General features: G+C 51.9%; 1 protein-coding gene across 9 annotated transcripts in view; it reads right to left on the bottom strand.

The window, feature by feature from the left end:
* Window positions 1–18,384, bottom strand: part of RUBCN (rubicon autophagy regulator) — a 31,506-nt gene that overhangs the window by 11,758 nt on the left and 1,364 nt on the right. For 2 of the 9 annotated variants that reach the window (XM_064666130.1, XM_064666133.1), the window contains exons 2-11: window positions 8,001–8,154; window positions 6,128–6,211; window positions 5,016–5,175; window positions 4,736–4,842; window positions 4,026–4,166; window positions 3,651–3,807; window positions 2,909–3,451; window positions 2,285–2,329; window positions 329–424; window positions 48–163 (exon numbers count right to left, since the gene is read on the bottom strand). In XM_064666130.1, the coding sequence (XP_064522200.1) occupies window positions 48–163; window positions 329–424; window positions 2,285–2,329; window positions 2,909–3,451; window positions 3,651–3,807; window positions 4,026–4,166; window positions 4,736–4,842; window positions 5,016–5,175; window positions 6,128–6,211; window positions 8,001–8,154 (1,603 nt within the window). Of the gene's footprint in view, window positions 1–47; window positions 164–328; window positions 425–2,284; window positions 2,330–2,908; window positions 3,452–3,650; window positions 3,808–4,025; window positions 4,167–4,735; window positions 4,843–5,015; window positions 5,176–6,127; window positions 6,212–8,000; window positions 8,155–11,534; window positions 11,671–14,310; window positions 14,412–18,384 lie in introns of those variants that run through there. The other 7 variants (XM_064666132.1, XM_064666134.1, XM_064666135.1 and 4 more) reach the window with 6 other exon arrangements.

The following is an 18,384-nucleotide window of genomic DNA, read 5'->3' as shown; positions in this document are numbered from 1 at the left end:
GAAAGATACGTTCTCTAATGCACATAGGCTGCTGCTGCTTCCCTCACCTTCTCCAGGTCTGCACAGCTGCCAAAGTCCTGCTCAGAGAGGTAGCTGATGAGGGACTGTCCTTCCGAGGGTCTCCTGAACATCCCTTCCCCTGAGCTCAGATACTGTCCAGAGTCTAGAAAAGCAAGAGACAAAGGCATGAGGGAAGGACCTGCTGCTATCTCCATGCTACCAAGCCGAGCCAGCATCCCACAAGCAGGTGCCAGCAGCTGAGGCCACCACAGCTGATGGAGGAGCCTGACCAGGAGCGAGTGTCCCCACTAAGGCTGGCTGTACTCACCATACTCCATGTAGAGGGAGCTGGGTGTGCTCAGTTCACTGCTCTGGGTGGAAGCAGAGACCGGCCCTCTCCCTCCAGCTGGATCGCCATGGGACTCTGGAAGGGAAGATGACACCAGGCACACCTCAGTATCCCAGAGGCATCCAGCCATTGGACAGGGTGAAATGAAACAGGCTTGGCATCACACACGGAGGCACAAATGGATAGAAATAAGGAGAGACATCTTCCTGCTCCATGCCACAGCTGAGGGCAAGCCCAGGAGGGGGCAAAACTAGAAGGGCATTTCAGGCATTAGAGAAGGGGAAGGAAGGAGAGAAGCTCATGAGAGCCATGGAGCAGTCGAGTCCTGAGCCTTCCTCTCTTTAGCCCCGACTAGAGCTGGGGGACACAAAAGGCTCCAGCAAGTGCCTCTTGCCAGCCCCTTCTTCCTGCTGGAACATCTCCGAGGGAAGAGTTAACCCCCAGAACAGAGAGTCAGGAGAGGAGATGAGGGGAAACCTCATCTAGTAGTTGACAGATCTGTGGGTCTCCCAGCCGTGCAAAACAGCCTGGACACCAGTGTAAGGGGGCACCTGAAGGACAAGCCAGGGTTTCCTGCACACAACCCCCGGATGCAGTGCTCAAGGTGACTTACACGGGCTGTGGGCAGGGCTCTGGCCCACGCACACACTGTGGTGCAACTCCCTGCCAGACTGAGCCAGCAGAGACTGCCAGGAGCTGGCCCGAATGGAGACCAAGAACAGATGGTGCCCTACAGAGAGCCACGGCCCCAGGGAGCACCTGGACAGAGCAGCTGGGTGACAGAGGACTGCTGAAGGAGATTAAAAACACCCTGACTGAAATGGGACAGGAACAAACAGCTCTGGATATGGGGCAGGTCCCAGCTGACATCCTGAGCACAACAGAAGGGCAACCCTGTCCTCTCAACCTCCTATTCATTTTCGTTCTCAGAATTGTGCTGTAATTCTGAGGTAGACGGAGGCTCCTGATCCCACCAACACCAGCCTCTCCCTGCCAAGACCCTGAAGCAGCAGTCACCCAGATGGGGCCTGGAATCAACCCATCCCACAGGCTGGGAGACAAAGGAGACCTGTCAGGGTGGGAGGCTCTCACAGCTTTTCGCTGCAGCCTGGAGGGTGTTCTGCAGCCCCCTCAACACAGAAACCACCTCATGGGATGGATGACTGGGGGATGCTACATACAACAGAACCTACTGCTGAAGGGTAAAGCGAGGCATCATCTGCTAGACTAGGACATAGGGTTGGACACATGTGAGTGCCCACAACCCCCAGGGAGGACCCTTCCTAGCCACAGAACCCTTGGCACCCAGATGTGAACTTGACAAACCCAGTGCCACTGCTCAACAGATGCAAAACGAAACAGCCCATTTTTTTTGAGCTGCTGACTCTTTCTGCATGGGGGTCACAGGGATGTCAGCACCCAGCACCTTTGCTTAGGGGAAAACCTGCCCTGAGTCCAGAAGAGCATCTGGGAGTCCCAGCTGTGGGTGCATACACAGCTGGAACTCAGCCAACATCAAACGCCCCTGTGCCACAGATCCGCTAAATCAAAGGGAAAATAAGATGTTCAAGCCCCTGCCTGTTTAGCTGCCAGCCCTTATTTCATAGGTGAGAGATGAAACCTCTCCTGGCTCCCAAGGCAGTGGGTGGAGGGAAGGGCAGGGGATGCAGCTCAGGGACTCGGTGGCCAGCACTCCCTAATGCCATGCAGGGGAACTGCAGGCACACTTCTGGGTCTGGTCCACTGCTCCCAAAACCCAAGCTGGGATCTTCAGTCAAGTCACATGCATAAACCTGACCACACTTCAAAGCATCAGCTGAGACACAGCAAAGAAAGAATTTTTTTGGTTTTCTAAATGGACACTAATGGTTTGATGGCAATCCTGAACTTGATGTAATGATCACTAATGAAGGGCTGTTATACTGGCTCCCAAACCTGCCACTGGATCTTCTATTATAATGGTGATATCCCTGAGGCCTCCTGGGTAGACAGAGGAGGAGAAGGGCAGCATTAAGAGAGAGAAAACAGAGACAGACTGGTTACTACTCAGCAAGGTCCTCCACTTATCCCATGTTCTGGTGGAACAGAATCCCTCAACTGTTTGTTCCCTCACATCCCACTCCCTGTGTCCCCATGCATTCACCCGCTCAGGAGCACAGGAAGACCCGGCAGGTTACCAGTGGCATGACATCCTACTAGTAGGATGAGCCCAGGCCCCACCCCAGTGCCTTGCCATGGCCCCATGCCCCAGCCCAGCAAGGCCAGTGAGGAAGCAGGACAGCTAATGCCACAGCACCGCTGCCATTTTCTAAGATTTTTTTGGTAAAAGCTGACCATACCAGTAACAGTCTGGTCCAGGACATTCTGGGAAGGAATATGTCAGCCCATCGTTCCAGTGTGGAGCAGGTAAGCTAAGGGAAAAGACCAAATTTCCCAACCATTTGTCCACTGCTCCTCTCCCCAGTCTGAGCTATGGAGTCAAAGGGGTAGCCAGTATCAGCCTCCGGGTACCAGGGACTCCCACACCCAAAAGCCATCCCAGAAAAGCTGTCCCATTACCGTGCAACTTCCCCGAAGTCACGTTGGTGTCAGAGTGTGAGCGCACGTGGCTCTTCTTGAGGATGCCCTGTGGAGCTGACGACTGTCCCTCCGAGAAGCTGGACCGTCGCAACAGGCTCAGGCCCCTGCTTCCACCTCCGCTTGCCCCCTGCTCCCCCAGGGATGATACTGAGTCCAGCTTCTGGGAGCTGCTGGAGGAGAAGAGTTTGGAGCTACTGCTCTTGGAGCTGTTGGTGCTGGCACTGCTGCATGCCCGGCCCCGGCGTCCCAAGTTCCCGATGGCCAGGTATTCCGGCCCATCATTAACATCACTCTGCGGATCATCCTGACTCCCTGTCCAAGTATCCTCGCTCTGGCTGGTGGTGCTGGAACTCATCTCGCTGGCTGGAGAGAAGGGGTCTTTGGGTGAGGGGGTCTGGGTGACAGAGCCAGGCTGCTCCAGAGTAGACCTGCCCTCGCTGAAGGAGGAGGACCGAGTGGACAGGCAGCGCTCCTGGGGCTGGCTGGAGTTGGAGCTGACAAAGGAGCTCGCTGGTCTCCTGTCTGGACAGAGGCAGGAGCATGATGTCACACACTCTGGCACAAGCAGACCAGCACACCCACCCACTACAGGCAAAGGCCAGGGATCTCCCTCCCATCATAGGCAGAGATCTCCTCACACACATCCACCACAATGAAGAGCTGATAAAAAGGTAAAGTCTTTTCTGTGTCTACCCTGAGCTCCCCAGCCCACCCTTAATACCAGAGAGGCCAGAGGAGGCTGGATGGTGGAGGCTGGAGGAGGACCCAAAGCAGCGCGGCTGGGTGCAGCCAGCAGTGGGGACGTACGGGGACCCAGGGAGGGCTGTCAGGCTCTGACTCTTGGTCACTGGAGACAGATTGTCACTCCTCCTGGTAAGCTGAAGAGAAGTGGAATCATTAATAAATCAGCATCTATGGAGCTACATGTCAAAGGAGCAGCAACACAAAGGGATCGACCTGCGAGTGCCTGGTCACCAGCCAGCAAAGAATGCAGCAGCCCTGGGCACAGAAGGATGGGGAGGGGAAAACACAGCAGCACAGAAGGGAAGCGGGTCTTAGTTAGCAGCTACAGGACAGGCTCCTGTTGGGAAATTACCATGCTCTCAGTGAAATGATCCAGGCAGCCCAGTGCTCCAGGCAGATGGCTCTCGTGTCCTTCAGCGTTGTGGTCACACATCTCTCTTGTCTCAGCAGAAGGGTCTGACGCGCACAGGGATGGCAGTGACGTTCCGGCCAGCTGAAAGAACACAGCTCCCATTTAACAGAGCCTCACTAATTGCTCTCCTCTGTGGAGCTCTGTGCAAAGAAAGCAGCTGCTGTTCCCCTCCTCTGGAGAGGGGCAGCTGGCGCAGGGCTGCACAGGGGATCTCTGGTAGAATCAGTAGGAGTGGACACCCAGGTGTCCTGGGGCATTGCCCATCCCCTCAGAGGGTGACTGTCCCTCATGACCAGGCAGCTCTGCATGCTGGCCCTGAAGCCTGGGACTGTTGGAGAGGGCTTTAGAGGTGCCTCTTACAAGGAACTGGTCCTCAGGTCCTCTACTCAAACCCTGGAAGCCAGCCTCAACCAAGGTTCCCCACTACAGGCCCCACACAGCCATCCCGCCCACCGTGACCCCTGCCAGGTCACACAGGCAGCACAAGCACCAGTTCCCTGCCCTCCTCCCATCTTGGAGCAACTTTTGCTACTTCCAAGTCCAGCCCCTTGTCTGAGGGCTCTTTGTGCCCTGAATGTGACCTTTCAGGAGCAGCCACAGCCAGTCAGCACCTGGGGAGAGCCAGATGTAAAATTGTGACCTCAACTCACCATGGAGGTGTCGATCTGAGCCAGAAGCCTGGGGTTGTTCTGTTCAACAGCTTCCAGGCACTGCAGCATGGCCGTGACGTGGGCGTCACTGAGCAGGAAGGCAGTGTCTGGGGAGAGAAAAATGCTGCTCGGGGGAGTCCCTCTCACCCATGTGCTTTGACACACCGGTTGCTCACATGCAAACCAACTTTTCTGCTGTTCCCTCTCACCCCCCACAGCCTGGAACCACCACCAACTAGATATTTTCCTAATAAGAAGGAAAAGGCCTGCTGCTCTTTACCTGCATAGAACTTCCTGATGTACTGCCGGTTCCCCAGGAGCGGCCTCAGCTGTGCCGACAGGCAGTGGCACTGCAGGCTGTGCTGCAGCCACAGCTGCGCGATGGCCTGGTCTCCTGAGCCCTCTGGGTCACGCTGGTCACTCTCCTGCAGGCTGATGAACTGGAAAGGGACATCAGGCACAGGTTAAGGCATGCAGAGGCAAGCAGGTGAGCAGGGCTTGTTCCACCACATGGCTTTGGTCCTCTTGATAACAGCAGCTTTGTCACCGTCAGCGGGAAGGAGGACATGTCCCAGCAGCTCCCCAACCACCAGGGAGGCAAAAGCACCAGGCAGGAACAACGTTTCAAAGGTCAGCTAGTGACCAAAGTCCTCCGACAGCCACCAGCACAACAAATTTCTCCTGCACACTCTCCCACCCATGTGTTTTACCTCTGACCTGGAGGAACCCCTGGAGGAACTCCTAAATCCAACCTGACCCCAGTGGTGACGGTCATGTTCTTGCTGACATATTAACTCCAGAAGGTTATGACAATGCCTGAGCTGCTGCAGCTTGAAGAGCTGGACTGGAGTCACACCCCACATCCCCCCAGCAGCAGGCTGGACATGGGGACTATGGACTACCAGTGGTCAGTCCTTTGTGCTCACCCATGGCAGGGATCATGGATGTCAGCATGGGGCAGCCAAACACCAGGAGCATCCCTATGTGCCAGTGGTTGCCAGAAGCCAGGAATGGGAAAGTAAATACATGGTGAAGCCACAACCCAGAAACGGGACAGCCCAGACCGTTAGAGGTTTGCACAGATGCATGAATCACCCCTGCTTACACACAAGCACTGCTTGTGCCAGTTCCCTTGGTGATGCCCGCTGCACCCGGCCCAGCCGAGCTGGAGACTGGCCTGGGGGAAATAAGCAGATGATTGTCTCAGCCCAAGCCACACTGAGTTCCCAGGACACGGCTTGTACCCAAACACACGGCTGCTTCAGCCTCCACAAGCCCTGGAGCCACTTTACCCACAACAGCCAAGGCACCACTACCCCACTGGTGAGGCTCACAGCCCAGCTGCCCCCTCCCCTCCCTCTGGGCACACCAGGCCACTCCACCAGAACCCACCTTCTCCAGGTGATGAGCAGAGCTGGGACTCAGCCAGCGAATGTCCTTCACAAACTGCCAGTAATCCTTCTGTCTGCAGCACACCTGCCCGGGACAGGGACAGTTAGGTACCACATCCCAAGTCCCAGTAAAATGACAACATTCCCCATTAGCCCCTTGCTGCCATGAGAGGATGTGCTGCCTGCCTCAGTTTTATTCAAACAATGAAGTTTTTTTCTTCTTACTTATTCTTCCCGTTAGAGAGGAACTGCAGCAGAGTTGCTGTTTTCCTCACCACCCTATCGGGTGTAAACACAGATCCAAAAAATCTCTCTTCAACAAAAAGCTGATTATTTTACTTCCATCTCTATTTCCTCTTTCACAAGTGACAGAGGAATGGCTTCTGCTTTGTGGTTTATTTGGTTTGGCAGCAGGGGGGGAGTAGCTTGGTTTTTTAAAGACTACAAAACTAATCCAGCAATTTTAGTTCTCTGGACTGAATAGGGCTTTCTGGACAAATAAACTCAACCAAAAGTTTAAAAACTTCTAACCCCAGTTCTCTTAACATCTACATAGGGATTTTTTCACCTTTTCCTTTTATTCCTAGTTGTAAGCAAAAAAGTTGCCAAGAAAATAATGAGTGAAAGGAAGTGTTTTGCTGGAGCAACTATGAGAAAACTGCTGTTAGGAAGCCTCCCTTTGCATCTCTGAAAGCTTGACTGGTGTCACACATGCCTAAGCAGGGCAGACATTCCTGAGTGGAAGAGCTGTAAATGTAAAAGCATTAAGGAAGGTAACACACCATCCTGCTTTCCACAATTGGCGTGAACTGTTACCAATATCAGACATGTATAAATCATTCACTTCCTCATGAAGTGAAGCCCATTAACAGCAAATCTATCAGAAGGGAGTACTGCACTCCTCACATAAAAAAGGTAGCTTCTCTCTCTGATGATCTCCCAAAGGTCCCTGGTCCACACCACTGGGGACTAACAGGAACAGAGCAGCACCTTAACGAGTGCTGGCTGCAAACTTAATGAATCCAGCAAGCAAAGCTCCCTGGTGGGACAATCTGCCAGCCTGGCTCTTCCTGGAGGTTTATTAGCTTGGGTGCAGCACTGCATAGATTCAGTTTTCCTGACCCTGAACCCAGCTGGCCCATGCAAGCTGCCTGGAGCTCCTCTGCATGGCTCTCTTCTCTCAGTGTGGCAGAGCCACCGATGGGAAGCCTGTCCCTGGGCATCCCCTGCAGCCTTTCTTCGGCTTTCCCCTGTAAGTTAATTGTGCTGCTAATTGCAAGCTGAAAGGGAGATCTTCCGGCCTCTGCACACAACTGGGAAAGAAATTCTTCCAGGCAGCCATGAAAGGGGTAAAGGCTGGGTGAGCAACTGCAGGCATAACAAGAGCCTGGAAAGAGTGATCCCATTCACGCAGGGCGCGGGTTTGGCTGCCAGCTCCTGTTACTAACACAGCTAACCAGAAACAGTAAAGACATGAGGTTTCTCTTGCCAGACCTCACTGGGGACTTGTCCAAGCGCAGATGATATGGGGCTGACTCACTGCAAATGCAATTTAATTGTTTGGTTGCAGCAGGAGGAAAGGAGAGAGGAGTGGCCTCAGTAGAGGGGGCACAAGTACTTAGAAAAACCATATTGAAGGTAGATGAGATAGAAACAACATGCACCCAGGTCTCTCTGACAACCACAGCACTTGCCAGGCAAGCTCAGTTGTTGCTTGGACCATTTCCCACACTGCTACAAGCACTGTAGCCACTCTATACTATGAGAACAGAAGTGAGCTGCAGCAGACAGGACTGCCCCACGTGCTAGTGACAGGCACCAAAGCTGCTACAGACAGACAGACAGACACCCATGCTGGCAGGACAGAGTCCTACCTTGTCGTGGATGAGCCCATGGTAGAGGATGCTGTGCATGTCTCTGCAGAGCCGTTCCAAGCCCCCATACTTGGACCAGACATTTGGGTTGCTGATGGACACCAAACCTTCCACTGTGGTCTTCAAGTTGCCGAGCAGCTTCCAATGCTCCTTCCTGCAGAGGAACACAGCAAGACACATCAGAGATACAGCAAGAGGAGCTTCACAACAGGAACACGGTCTTGCACTCTTTCCAAGGAGACTCTGGTCAGGCTGAAACCTTCAGTGGTCCAGAAGCCAGCAAAGGTGAACTAAAGAACTTTACTACTCCCTGTGGTCAACATGGTTTGTGGACAACAGGCCGTATCATAATGATTCTTCTGAGGACTGGTAGCCACCACCAATGTGGTCTCAGGAGACAGCCAGAACAAAGACTGAGCAAAGACTGAACCAAGACATTGGTTCCTGCAATATACCACTTGCTTAGTATGGCCAACAAAGCTGGAGGACACCTTCTCAGCCAGCCTCTCACTTGCTTCACTCACATGCTCTCTCTATCAGGGACTGCTGAGAGCAGCAGACCCTCAGGAGTACAGCAGCTCTGAGGGAGGGCATGATGTCCACCAGATCTAGCAGAGACTGGCCCCTCTACACCTGTGTTTACAGAGTGGCTGAGAAACACACACTGCATCGAGCACTCCAGCCCTTCAGGATGCACAGGTGCTCCACCCCCAGGGAGGTAACACTGCATCTGCATCTCTCCCTCTGGAGCTGCTCTCTGGGCCCCGAGCTGCTGTAGGCACAAGTCGACTTTCTTGCAGAAGCATTCACCACGTTCTGGACAGAAATCAGCAAACTGCTGGTGTACTCTGGAGCGTGCAAAGCATTTCATCAATATCATCCCCCTCAGCTACCCAGCATACAGCAAGAAAGTACCATTATCTACCACAAAGCAGGAGCAATGGTGCAGAGAGGTAATGCCATTTGCATATGCAAAAGCAGCTTTGGGGAAGAAAGCTTTGTATGACTGAGGTCCCCACTCAAGCTGCTTGACACTGTTGCCAGAGGAACAGCAGCTGTCAAAAACACATATTCAAACAGGAGTCACTCTCTCAAGAAGCAACAGCAGTGTTGCAAGGTATAGTTAGGAGTGTAAATATCAAAATAGTATGCTTCTGCAGGGTTTGTTACAAAGGCACCCAAGCTGACACCTTAGAATGAAAATCCAGCCTTTCAACTGGCAAGAAATAACCCCAGTGTTTCAGCTGTTAATCCCTTCCACAGCAAAACCAAAGTGGATTTCCAAAACAAAAGGGGAAAAAAAAGGAAAAAAAATTAAAATAAATAACATTATTTAAAGCTGCTCTCATTTTCATCCCTTGGGGATAAAAGTGTGGGCCACATACTTCTGGTATTAAAAACAAAGCTTTTCTCACCAATAACCTCTTTTCGAGACTAGTTCGCTACTGCCAAACTGATCAGTTGAACAAGCAGATCATCAAATATTGGCTCTACTTCAAGACCCCCATCACTTCCCCTTCCTCTTCAGGGAAATCTCACCACTTTCAGCACCCATCTAAGCTTAAACCACACAGAAGCCAACCCATCCTACCAGCAAAGCCTGTTGCCCTGCCAGCACCGGAGCTCTAAACCAGAGCATATGATGTACCTTTTTGTTCATGATGTACTTAGACTTAGAGGCACAGTCAGGGCTTTATCTCAGGAGAGACTGAAGAAAAACGCACAGATACAAATCAAAGGCAGCTTCCTGAAGGAGATAGGATTCAGGGAGACAAAAGAAAAGATCCAGCCCTTCTGAATTTATGGGCTTTTCCCATCCCCGCCCTGAGGGCTGCAGATGCTCTTTGTCTACAGATGCCCAGAGAGGCACTGCCAGTTCCTGGTCAAAGAGCATCTGCAGCCAGGGAGATCAAAACCAGCTCCTCCCTAAGATATTTCAACACTCAAGAGCTAGGAAATGCAAGTGAAAGCTCAGCCACACTGTTGATATTCCAAATCAGTGAGTCAGGGGAACTCCCTCTCATGTTGTTTCATGCTATATAAAGCAAGAAATGCACACAAGGATGTGAGGGCAGCATATGCAGAGATGTGCCTTTCCAAATGAACAGTCTCATTAGAAGAGTTGTGCATCTCTCAAGATGTAGCAAACCAGGAGCCAACAGAGTGGAGTCAGGGCTCCCTCCCAGCACAGGGTAACTAAGGCTAAGCAATCCTCAAACAAAATAACCTCAAAGTGTTAAAACACTGAACACAGAAGCACTTGGGGAATGAGTGGCACAATGAAAGCACCTTTGCAAAGGTGATGTAGAAGTTACGAAAAGTGAATTAAATCCTTGTAGGACAGTAAGTATCCTATGGGACTTGTTGGCCCAAAGCAGTTCAGAAGCTGGACACACAAGACCCTTCTGATACCCAAACCCTAGCTGTTTCTGGGCTGGAACATGCTGGAAAGCACACAGTGACAAAAGGTTGAAGAAATGAAGACCCATATAGTTGGGTGCGGGTGGCAGGGAAATTGAGAGAGCACAGCTAACCTCATTTCATTTTTGACCAGACTCATTGGCTAACCCTGTAGGGTTTGCTCCTCTCCCACTGACAGAGCCTGGGCTTCATCTGCCAGAAGGAATGGAGAAAGCTCAAATCCCAGCTGCCCTCCAGTTCCCCATTTCAGCAGGTGTTCAGAGCACTACTATGAAATCTGCTTGTTTTTTCCTGAAGAAGGAGAGTTCTCCTTTGCTAGTGCTATAGAAAGCCTGACATGGGGTAAGGCCAAGTCATATCATATCATGCACCCTTATTTACAGTAAGGGCAAAGTGAGAAACACACCCCAGAGGGTCACAGTACACAAGCAGAGCCTTCCCTGCAAGAACCACACATGCTTCTGATCTCCTGTTTCAGCAGAGCCTGGTTCCCCCTGCCAGAAGGACCAAGGGTGCTTGCAGGTGCCATGGATGGTGGAGCACTGGTGAGACCTCAACCACATCCCTCTCCTCCCTTAAAGACAACCTCTGATCCAGCCTCCAATTTTAACCACCTGCTTCATAAACTTGGCTCTGGGCCTCCTTTCCTTACCACCACAAACTCCATCTTCAGGTACAGCAACATCAACCTGCTGTCAGGAACTGTCCCAAATATAACTTAACCTTTTGCACTGGAGTGATAAAAGACAGAATCCAGCCTTGGAACAAGAAATGGCTTAATGCCACTGCTGCTGACATCAACAGGGAATGCTGCTTGCTTTCCTCAAGGCTTTCTCAGCCCCTCCGTGCCAGTAAGGGTAGGAACTTCTCTTGGTCCAAGTCAGCAAAGGTGACTCACAGCAGGGGCAGGGAGCCATGGTGCTGACTCAGGTGGACTTCTTCATTTAAAATAAAACCAAGCCCTAATTACTTTCCAAAACAGAATCACACAGGTAGCATTCAAAAATAGAAAATAGAAATGAAGCTCATCCTTCTTGCAAACAACATCTGGTGTGTGTTTCCTGCGCTCTGCAGGAGGCACCAAGCAATGGCTGCTTGAATCCTGACCTCTACCTGGAGAACTCCCTCGATCCTTCTTAGCATACTGAAGAGGTCGAGCTGAGGATGCCGAGGTCATGGAGGGACTTCTGACAAATCTCCAAGGACATTCCTGTGCTGGCTGTCAGTTCCTCCTGCAGAAACCCAAGACTGCACGTAACCCGCCGCTGCGCACAGAGCCTTCTCCCGCCTCGTCGATCTCCCAGACAACCAGCAGCCCCTTCCCTGGGCTCCCCCGCCTGCTCCTCCAGCAGGCTCAGCACTGCTGGGAAAAGGGATTAAAAGAAAGCCAGGCTTCGTGCAATTCATCTGCAGTCACAGGGAGTGGCTGACGAGGCAGGGGAAGCCAGATGAGCTCTGCCAGCCCAGCAGGTCAGCCCCGCAGTGCCAGGCAGGGACAGCCAAGCAGGCTGGCTGGAAAAGGGGCACGCAGGGTGGCTTGCCCTGTACTAAAAGCTTGCACGGATACGGCATGGGAGGCACAACCAAGATAGGTCCCCTAGCAAACACAGCCCAAGCTGACACACTCTTGCTCTGCACTGGCAAAGGATGAGGTCTACAACCTGTAGACCCAGGACACTGTCCATCAGGCTTTGATCTGCACAGGACTCATCTGTGACAAGCACGCAGGCAGCCAGAGGCAGAGAGGCAGAGCAGATCCCCATGGCAGCCACCTCCCTGGTACCAGCTGCTCATCTAGCACAGGTTCCCTTTAGGGACCCTCTCCTCTGGCCCTGCTGTCCCTGGGGGCCTTGCTGGTGCCAGAGCTGAAGGCAGCAGCTCTCTGGCAAACTGCCCAGCTGACCATCCCTGCTCTCCCTGGGACTGCTGTATCCTCTGCACCACCTGCCCACCACCCTGAGAGCCCTGCTGTGTGCCTGGCAGGACAGCACTAACCTTCTGCAGTGCCCCCGGGTGCTACAGCCCCTGCTCCCCGATGCAGTTCAGACCTGCTGCTTAGGAGGAAAAACCCAGCACGAGATCCTCATTTTCCTCTCCCATGCTGGCAGGAGGATGGACTTCAGCAGCATAACTTTTGCTTCTGCGTTTCCTGTGATCCATGGGAAGATGGATCCAGTGACCTCTATTCTATTGCTATCAGTCACAGCCACAATCCAGTGTGAAATGTTCACCTCACCGGGAACAAAAACACAAAACCCACCGCACAAAGGATAAGGCAGTGCAAGGCCCACGTGGGATCCTCCCCAGGGCATCAGTGCCATCCAGGAGAACAAGCAGGCCCCCACATGTGCCAGCACCGTGGAGTTGATACCCTCCTTGTCCCTGAGGGGGTGCTGGGGGTGGTAACACCTCAGCCCTATTAGTCATGACATGGTAGAGTCTGGTGGTACAGGCCTTGCACTTGCAAAGGCATGAAAATGCACAAAGATAAGTCTGGAAAGACAAAGCGGTGAATGCAGTCAATTCCTTTTGCCTTTCAGAGCCTGCTGGGTCTGAAGCATTAGTAAAGAGTGAGAACAGCTCCAACTGTGCAAATCCAAAGGCACCCCAAACCTGTGCTATAGCTTTAAAGGCACCGGTAGCATTTTCCCAGCTGATATGGCAAGCAGGAATAGCTGAGCCCCTTAGATAAGGAATGCTTCTCTCCCATATCAAGTTTCAGCTGTTCCTTCTTCCCCAGGCAACACTCCCAATGTCCGTCCAACACTCATCCTGTGCTTGTGAGCACAGGAGCAAAACCAAAGCACATGCAAAAACCTGAAGTAAACAGGACTTGTCATCAAAACACCTCCAGGAAACAACCTCTGCTGCTCTTACAAATGCTAACAAGGAGAACCAGGCCTGAAGCACAAACGAGGACCATACAGGCAGGCGAGGTCACTGTGGCCATGCTCACTCCCAGCCACAGGGGTGGTGCAGGCACAGGACCTCGCCTTCGGAGACTTCTGTTCAGCACCTGGAAGAGGTGGTGCAGCTGACTGCCAGGAGGGTAAGGAGACAGGATCCCAGATCAGCGACCTGCAGAGCCACCAGAGCAGCGGCAGTGCAGTGTGAGGGTGGGCTGGTTTTGCCCTTAAGCTCAAGGCATCCAAAGGAGAGACCCGGCAGCTGCTGTCCTGGCCAGGACTGATGGGGACCACAGTGCAGAGCATCAGGTACCGAGGGCACACGTCTGTGGCCATCACTGTCCCTCCAGTGGCAAACATACTCTGGCCCAGCGTGGGTGATGGCAGCCACACTCTGCTCTGACAGCCCATTCACCGTGTGCTTCCTCCCACCGGGGACGCTGCAAGCACCAATCCCACCCATCCCAGGGGGTCTGTTCCTTCCCAGATCGCTCCCAGGTACCTCCGCACCCGTGCGCTGGCGCTGGCTGTGCACACACACTCCCGCACACCCACGCAGGACGGGAGCTCCCCGGGGGCACCTCCAGCGCATCCCCGGTGCTTCCCAAGCACCACGCGCGCGCCGGCCCTGCAGCCACCCGTGTTCCCGCACGCACATCCCGCGCTCCCTGCCGCGTCCTACATAACTCGTTACTGACCCACGCGTGCACACACAGGACCCTGCGGCCCCCGGTGCCAGCGCACACGCGCACTGACACCGCCCACCACACCCGCACCTCGTGTCACGCCTCCCGCGGGTTCCCACGCGGGACACTCACAGCCGCCCCCGGTGCCACGCGCTCCCCACGGGCACCCACGCGGGCCGCGCCGCCAGGACGCCCGCACCCCCACGCCCGTGTCCCGCCTCCCGCGGGCGCCCAACGCGGGGCCGTGTCCCGGGGACACTCGCGCCCCCAGCGCGCGTCCCGCCCCCGCGGCCCCACCTGCTCTCCGCGCGCCCCGCGTGGGGCCCGATCTCCATCGCGGGCGCGCGCGCGGCCCCGCCGCAGCCCCGACACCGTCACGTGGGGGCGGTGGGGGAGGAGAGGCTGCCCCGCCCCGCCGCGCCCTCGGACTACAATTCCCGGCGTGCCCCGCGGCCGCCCGGCGCTCCCAGCGTCGCGGCGGACTACAACTCCCGGCGTGCACGGCGGTTTCGCCTCAGCCGCCCCCGCAGCTCCTGGTGTTCCCCGCCGGCGCCTTCAGAGAGCGGGTTAAAAACACAGTAACTGCTGAGACAACCCTCACCAAACCCTGCGTAGCACGTGATGAGAAAAGTGTGATGGCAGGGAAAAAAAAAAAAAAACCAAAACAAAAAACCAACGTGTCCCTGAGGGGCAGCTCATGCTCTGATCACACCTGCAGGGACAGAGGAACTGGAAAGAGGGTTCTCGCGTCCGCTGCAAGGAGGGTGTGGGAAATACAGCAGAATTGGGTGCGCCTTCCACTGAAATGCAGTGAAATGAAACCTGAAAAAGGAAAAAATGATGCTGCTGCCTTCAGACTGAGAACAGTCAATGACAAATAGGAGATGAAACCCAAATATGTCTGGAGTTGTCTGATGCCTCAGAAACCAAAGCTACATATGTTACAGAACCACAGAATCAACTAGGTTAAAAAAGACCTTTGATATCATCGAGTCCAGCCTAAGACCTAACATCACCTTGTCAACTAGACCATGGCACTAAGTGCCATGTCCAGTCTTTCCTTAAACACCTCCACCGACAGTGACTCCACCACCTCCCTGGGCAGCCCATTCCAATGCCCAATCACCCTTTCTCCGAAGAACAATATTTACACAATGGAAACTCCCTATAACTATTACTTTTAATGATAAATATATGCTGCATACATGAAAAAGCACCCCTTGACCTGGCAATTTGTATGTGGTTTATTTTACCAGTACAGTACTTCTGCAGCATGTGGGGGAACAGCATTCTGTACTGCTGTTCTTAATAACAACAACACGTTTTTCAGAAGGACTCTTCATACAAAGTAATTGTATACAAGTGTGGAACAACTTCAGCCCATTTGTCAGGCAGAAACTTCCTTGCTTAGAGGCTACTGCAGTGATTGAAAACACTGGCTCTATGTGGCATGTTTGGTATCACGGCATCAGACTGTGTTGACTCTAACAGTAAAAATATTGGAGAAAATCATGTCATCAGGACTATTGCAATCATTAGAGGATCATGTCTGGTGAAATGGAGCATGCAAATAAAGCTGACAGATCTAATTTAGCTCCTCAATCAGGAATTACAAGATTCTTCTAGTCCCACAAGTCAGAAATAGCCTGGATGTTACTCAACAGTGATTTTTTAAATTTCTTCAGAAAAAAACCTCTCCTTTTCCCTACTTCATTATGTTGTTTCCATATGTTACTTATAGACATTGTTTACTTAACTATTGTCAATGCCCACGTTAATTTAGAGAGAGTATAAAAAACTATTATAAATAAGCCTGTAATCACACACAGATGTGAGCTTCTGGGACTGCACTGAGGTTAAACTGGAGATTAATCCTTCAGTGCAAAATCTGAGGAGTGCCAATAGAGGTCAACAATTGTAAACATATGTTATACATACATATATATATAAAATATATATATATTAAAAAAAAAAATATATCCTTTTGCTGAACAGTAGCAGAATTTGGAATCTCACAGACCTGATTGCTGTTTGGGGAAGATTTGGATGACAAAGTTAGTTACTGACTCTTTAATCATAAAGAGCACATCGCAGAGAAGGCAGAATTGGAAATTATTGGTAGAAGCCAGATAATTTCATGTTAGGAATAAGAAGCTATTTTTATCAGGGCAGTGCTTGTGTCCCTAGGGAAGTAGAGACCTCTTTTGGAAGGTGCACTGGAATAGCTCACTGGTTTCTGGGATCAATTCAAGTATGGTATTCCACAGCTCATAACATGCAGTTTGGACTAGACAGTCCCCTCTGGCTTTAAATGTTTGAGTGCACTTAGGACCTCATCCTTTGGGTGTTGTTTCTGAATGGTAATTTTAGCACTTCCTCCTGGGAATTTCAGCATGTTCAGCAGGTAACATCTACTCTGCAATTCCTCCACAATGTACCAGAACAAGGGGGGTTACTGGGCAGCTGAGTCATGTTGTCTCATTTTGGTGAGGAGACAACTAACTGGTGCTCAGGAAGAGTCTGGGAAAGGCCCAGGAAAGAACCAGCCCCAAAACTTATTATGGCCTGTGGGTGCTTTAGACACACAGTGTTCTTACAGTGGATACAAACTCAGCATGGCTGAATCATACTGGACTTCATACAGTTAAAGGACTGGTTCTTTGTACTGTCAGTGCCATGTGGAAACTTTGACTCTTGGCTGGATGCTGGCACAGTCCTGAGAGCCACACAGCAAACCAAGAGCTGATATTTGCATGGCTGCCCTCATGATCCCCACGGCTTTCCAGCCATTTTGAACACAGAAGGAAAATACCCTTCGGAAGCAGAACTTTTGCCTGGTTTTCTGTTGTGCTGAGCAGCAGATAGCTGGTGTCCTGTTTGGATAATAAATGCAACCCATGGATGTGGTAAACCGGATTTTTTCTGATTTCCACTTGTCACAAGGGCAGTCAGCAACTGCCACCTTTGCAGTTCCCATGTTTGTTTGGGGTAAACAGAGCATTTGTTTATTGGTGTGACACAGTTCCCAGATGGAGCTGCACCCTACAGCATCACAGGAATTTGGTTTAACGCTTTTTAAAAAATACATCTTTTGGCACCTCTATTATTAGTAGTTGTTGGTAATCTGGCAATAGCATCTTTGCTTTAGAAATGCAGCCTGATTATAAGAACCTCAAGTCCTACTTGTCATCAATCACTTGTCATCCAATCCCACTTGTCACCTGGGGGAAAATGTGTAAGTTATCAAATCCATCAGTCCATCTGAACATGCTGCACATGGAGAACACACAGAATAAAACGGGATGGAACTGTCAGCCTCCAGCACTGTGGTCACGAGCTTCTCCTGCTTGAAGGGAAAATCTCTCACTAGCCAAAGGTGTCCTGTGACAGTAACTGAGCCATTCTCTTCTAGACAGTAGGAAGCAGCAAGAGGAACATCCAGAAGCATGTTATTGGCCTTATTTTAATGGGAAGAGATGCCTAGAGTGTACAGGGAGACAACAAGGCCTTGTCAACAGTCTGTAGTGCAGGACACAGCAGAGGCCAGAAAGCCTCTACTGACTCATTCTTGCCTTTCATGATAACACTCCTAGAAAGATCTCCCATTCTAAAGGCCTGTACAGTGTTTCAGTGCAGGTGCCTCCCAGCACAGGACAGAGCTGTGACAGGGATTACACACACGGGAGCTCACTGTGTGCCAGGAACTCAGGATATTACACTTGTCACGGAGTGTTTATTTTAGCAAATGCGCATGTGGCGGAGTGGGCAGTTAGAGAAATGTGGGAGTGTTTCTGCTGCCAGGAGGCGTGTGCAAGGTCGGGTACGGAAATATTTATTCCTGCCCAAGGGCACTTGCAATGCAGTCCCTGGAGTTTCAGTATGGAGCTCTCCCTCCGGAGGCTGGTGGGCAGACCATAAAACGAGCTATCCTTGGTGCAGAGCCTGCTGAAGGCCCAGGGCGAGAGAAGACACCTGTAGAATGGCAGCCACAGCACAGCTCCCAGGGAAAACGGGGGGAGATGTGGACAGTAATGCCAGGTGACCATTGTGAGAGGGGGAAATGGATGTGGGTTTTCCTTTCAGCACTTACTGCCTGGCTTCTGAAGGAAGTCTGTCCTCTGCAATCACCTTCTCTGCCCATCTGATCCTTCCTTTACTGCCTCTGGAACTCACTGACCAATTTCAACCAAGCATGAGCAAGACATAGAGATTTCAGAGATAATGACTATCCCTTAAATTAAATAGAGTGTCAAAGGAAGGAAGTACCGCTCTATAAAATATAGGTAGATCCCAGCTCTGTTACACATAACTTCCTTAGCAGCAGCCAGTTCTCCACTAGGGATGTGTGCACTGCTGACCCCTCAACAATAC

Source organism: Pseudopipra pipra, chromosome 10 (assembly GCF_036250125.1).
Source record: "Pseudopipra pipra isolate bDixPip1 chromosome 10, bDixPip1.hap1, whole genome shotgun sequence".
NCBI lineage: Eukaryota > Metazoa > Chordata > Aves > Passeriformes > Pipridae > Pseudopipra > Pseudopipra pipra.
This window is presented reverse-complemented; position numbering and strand designations above follow the sequence as displayed.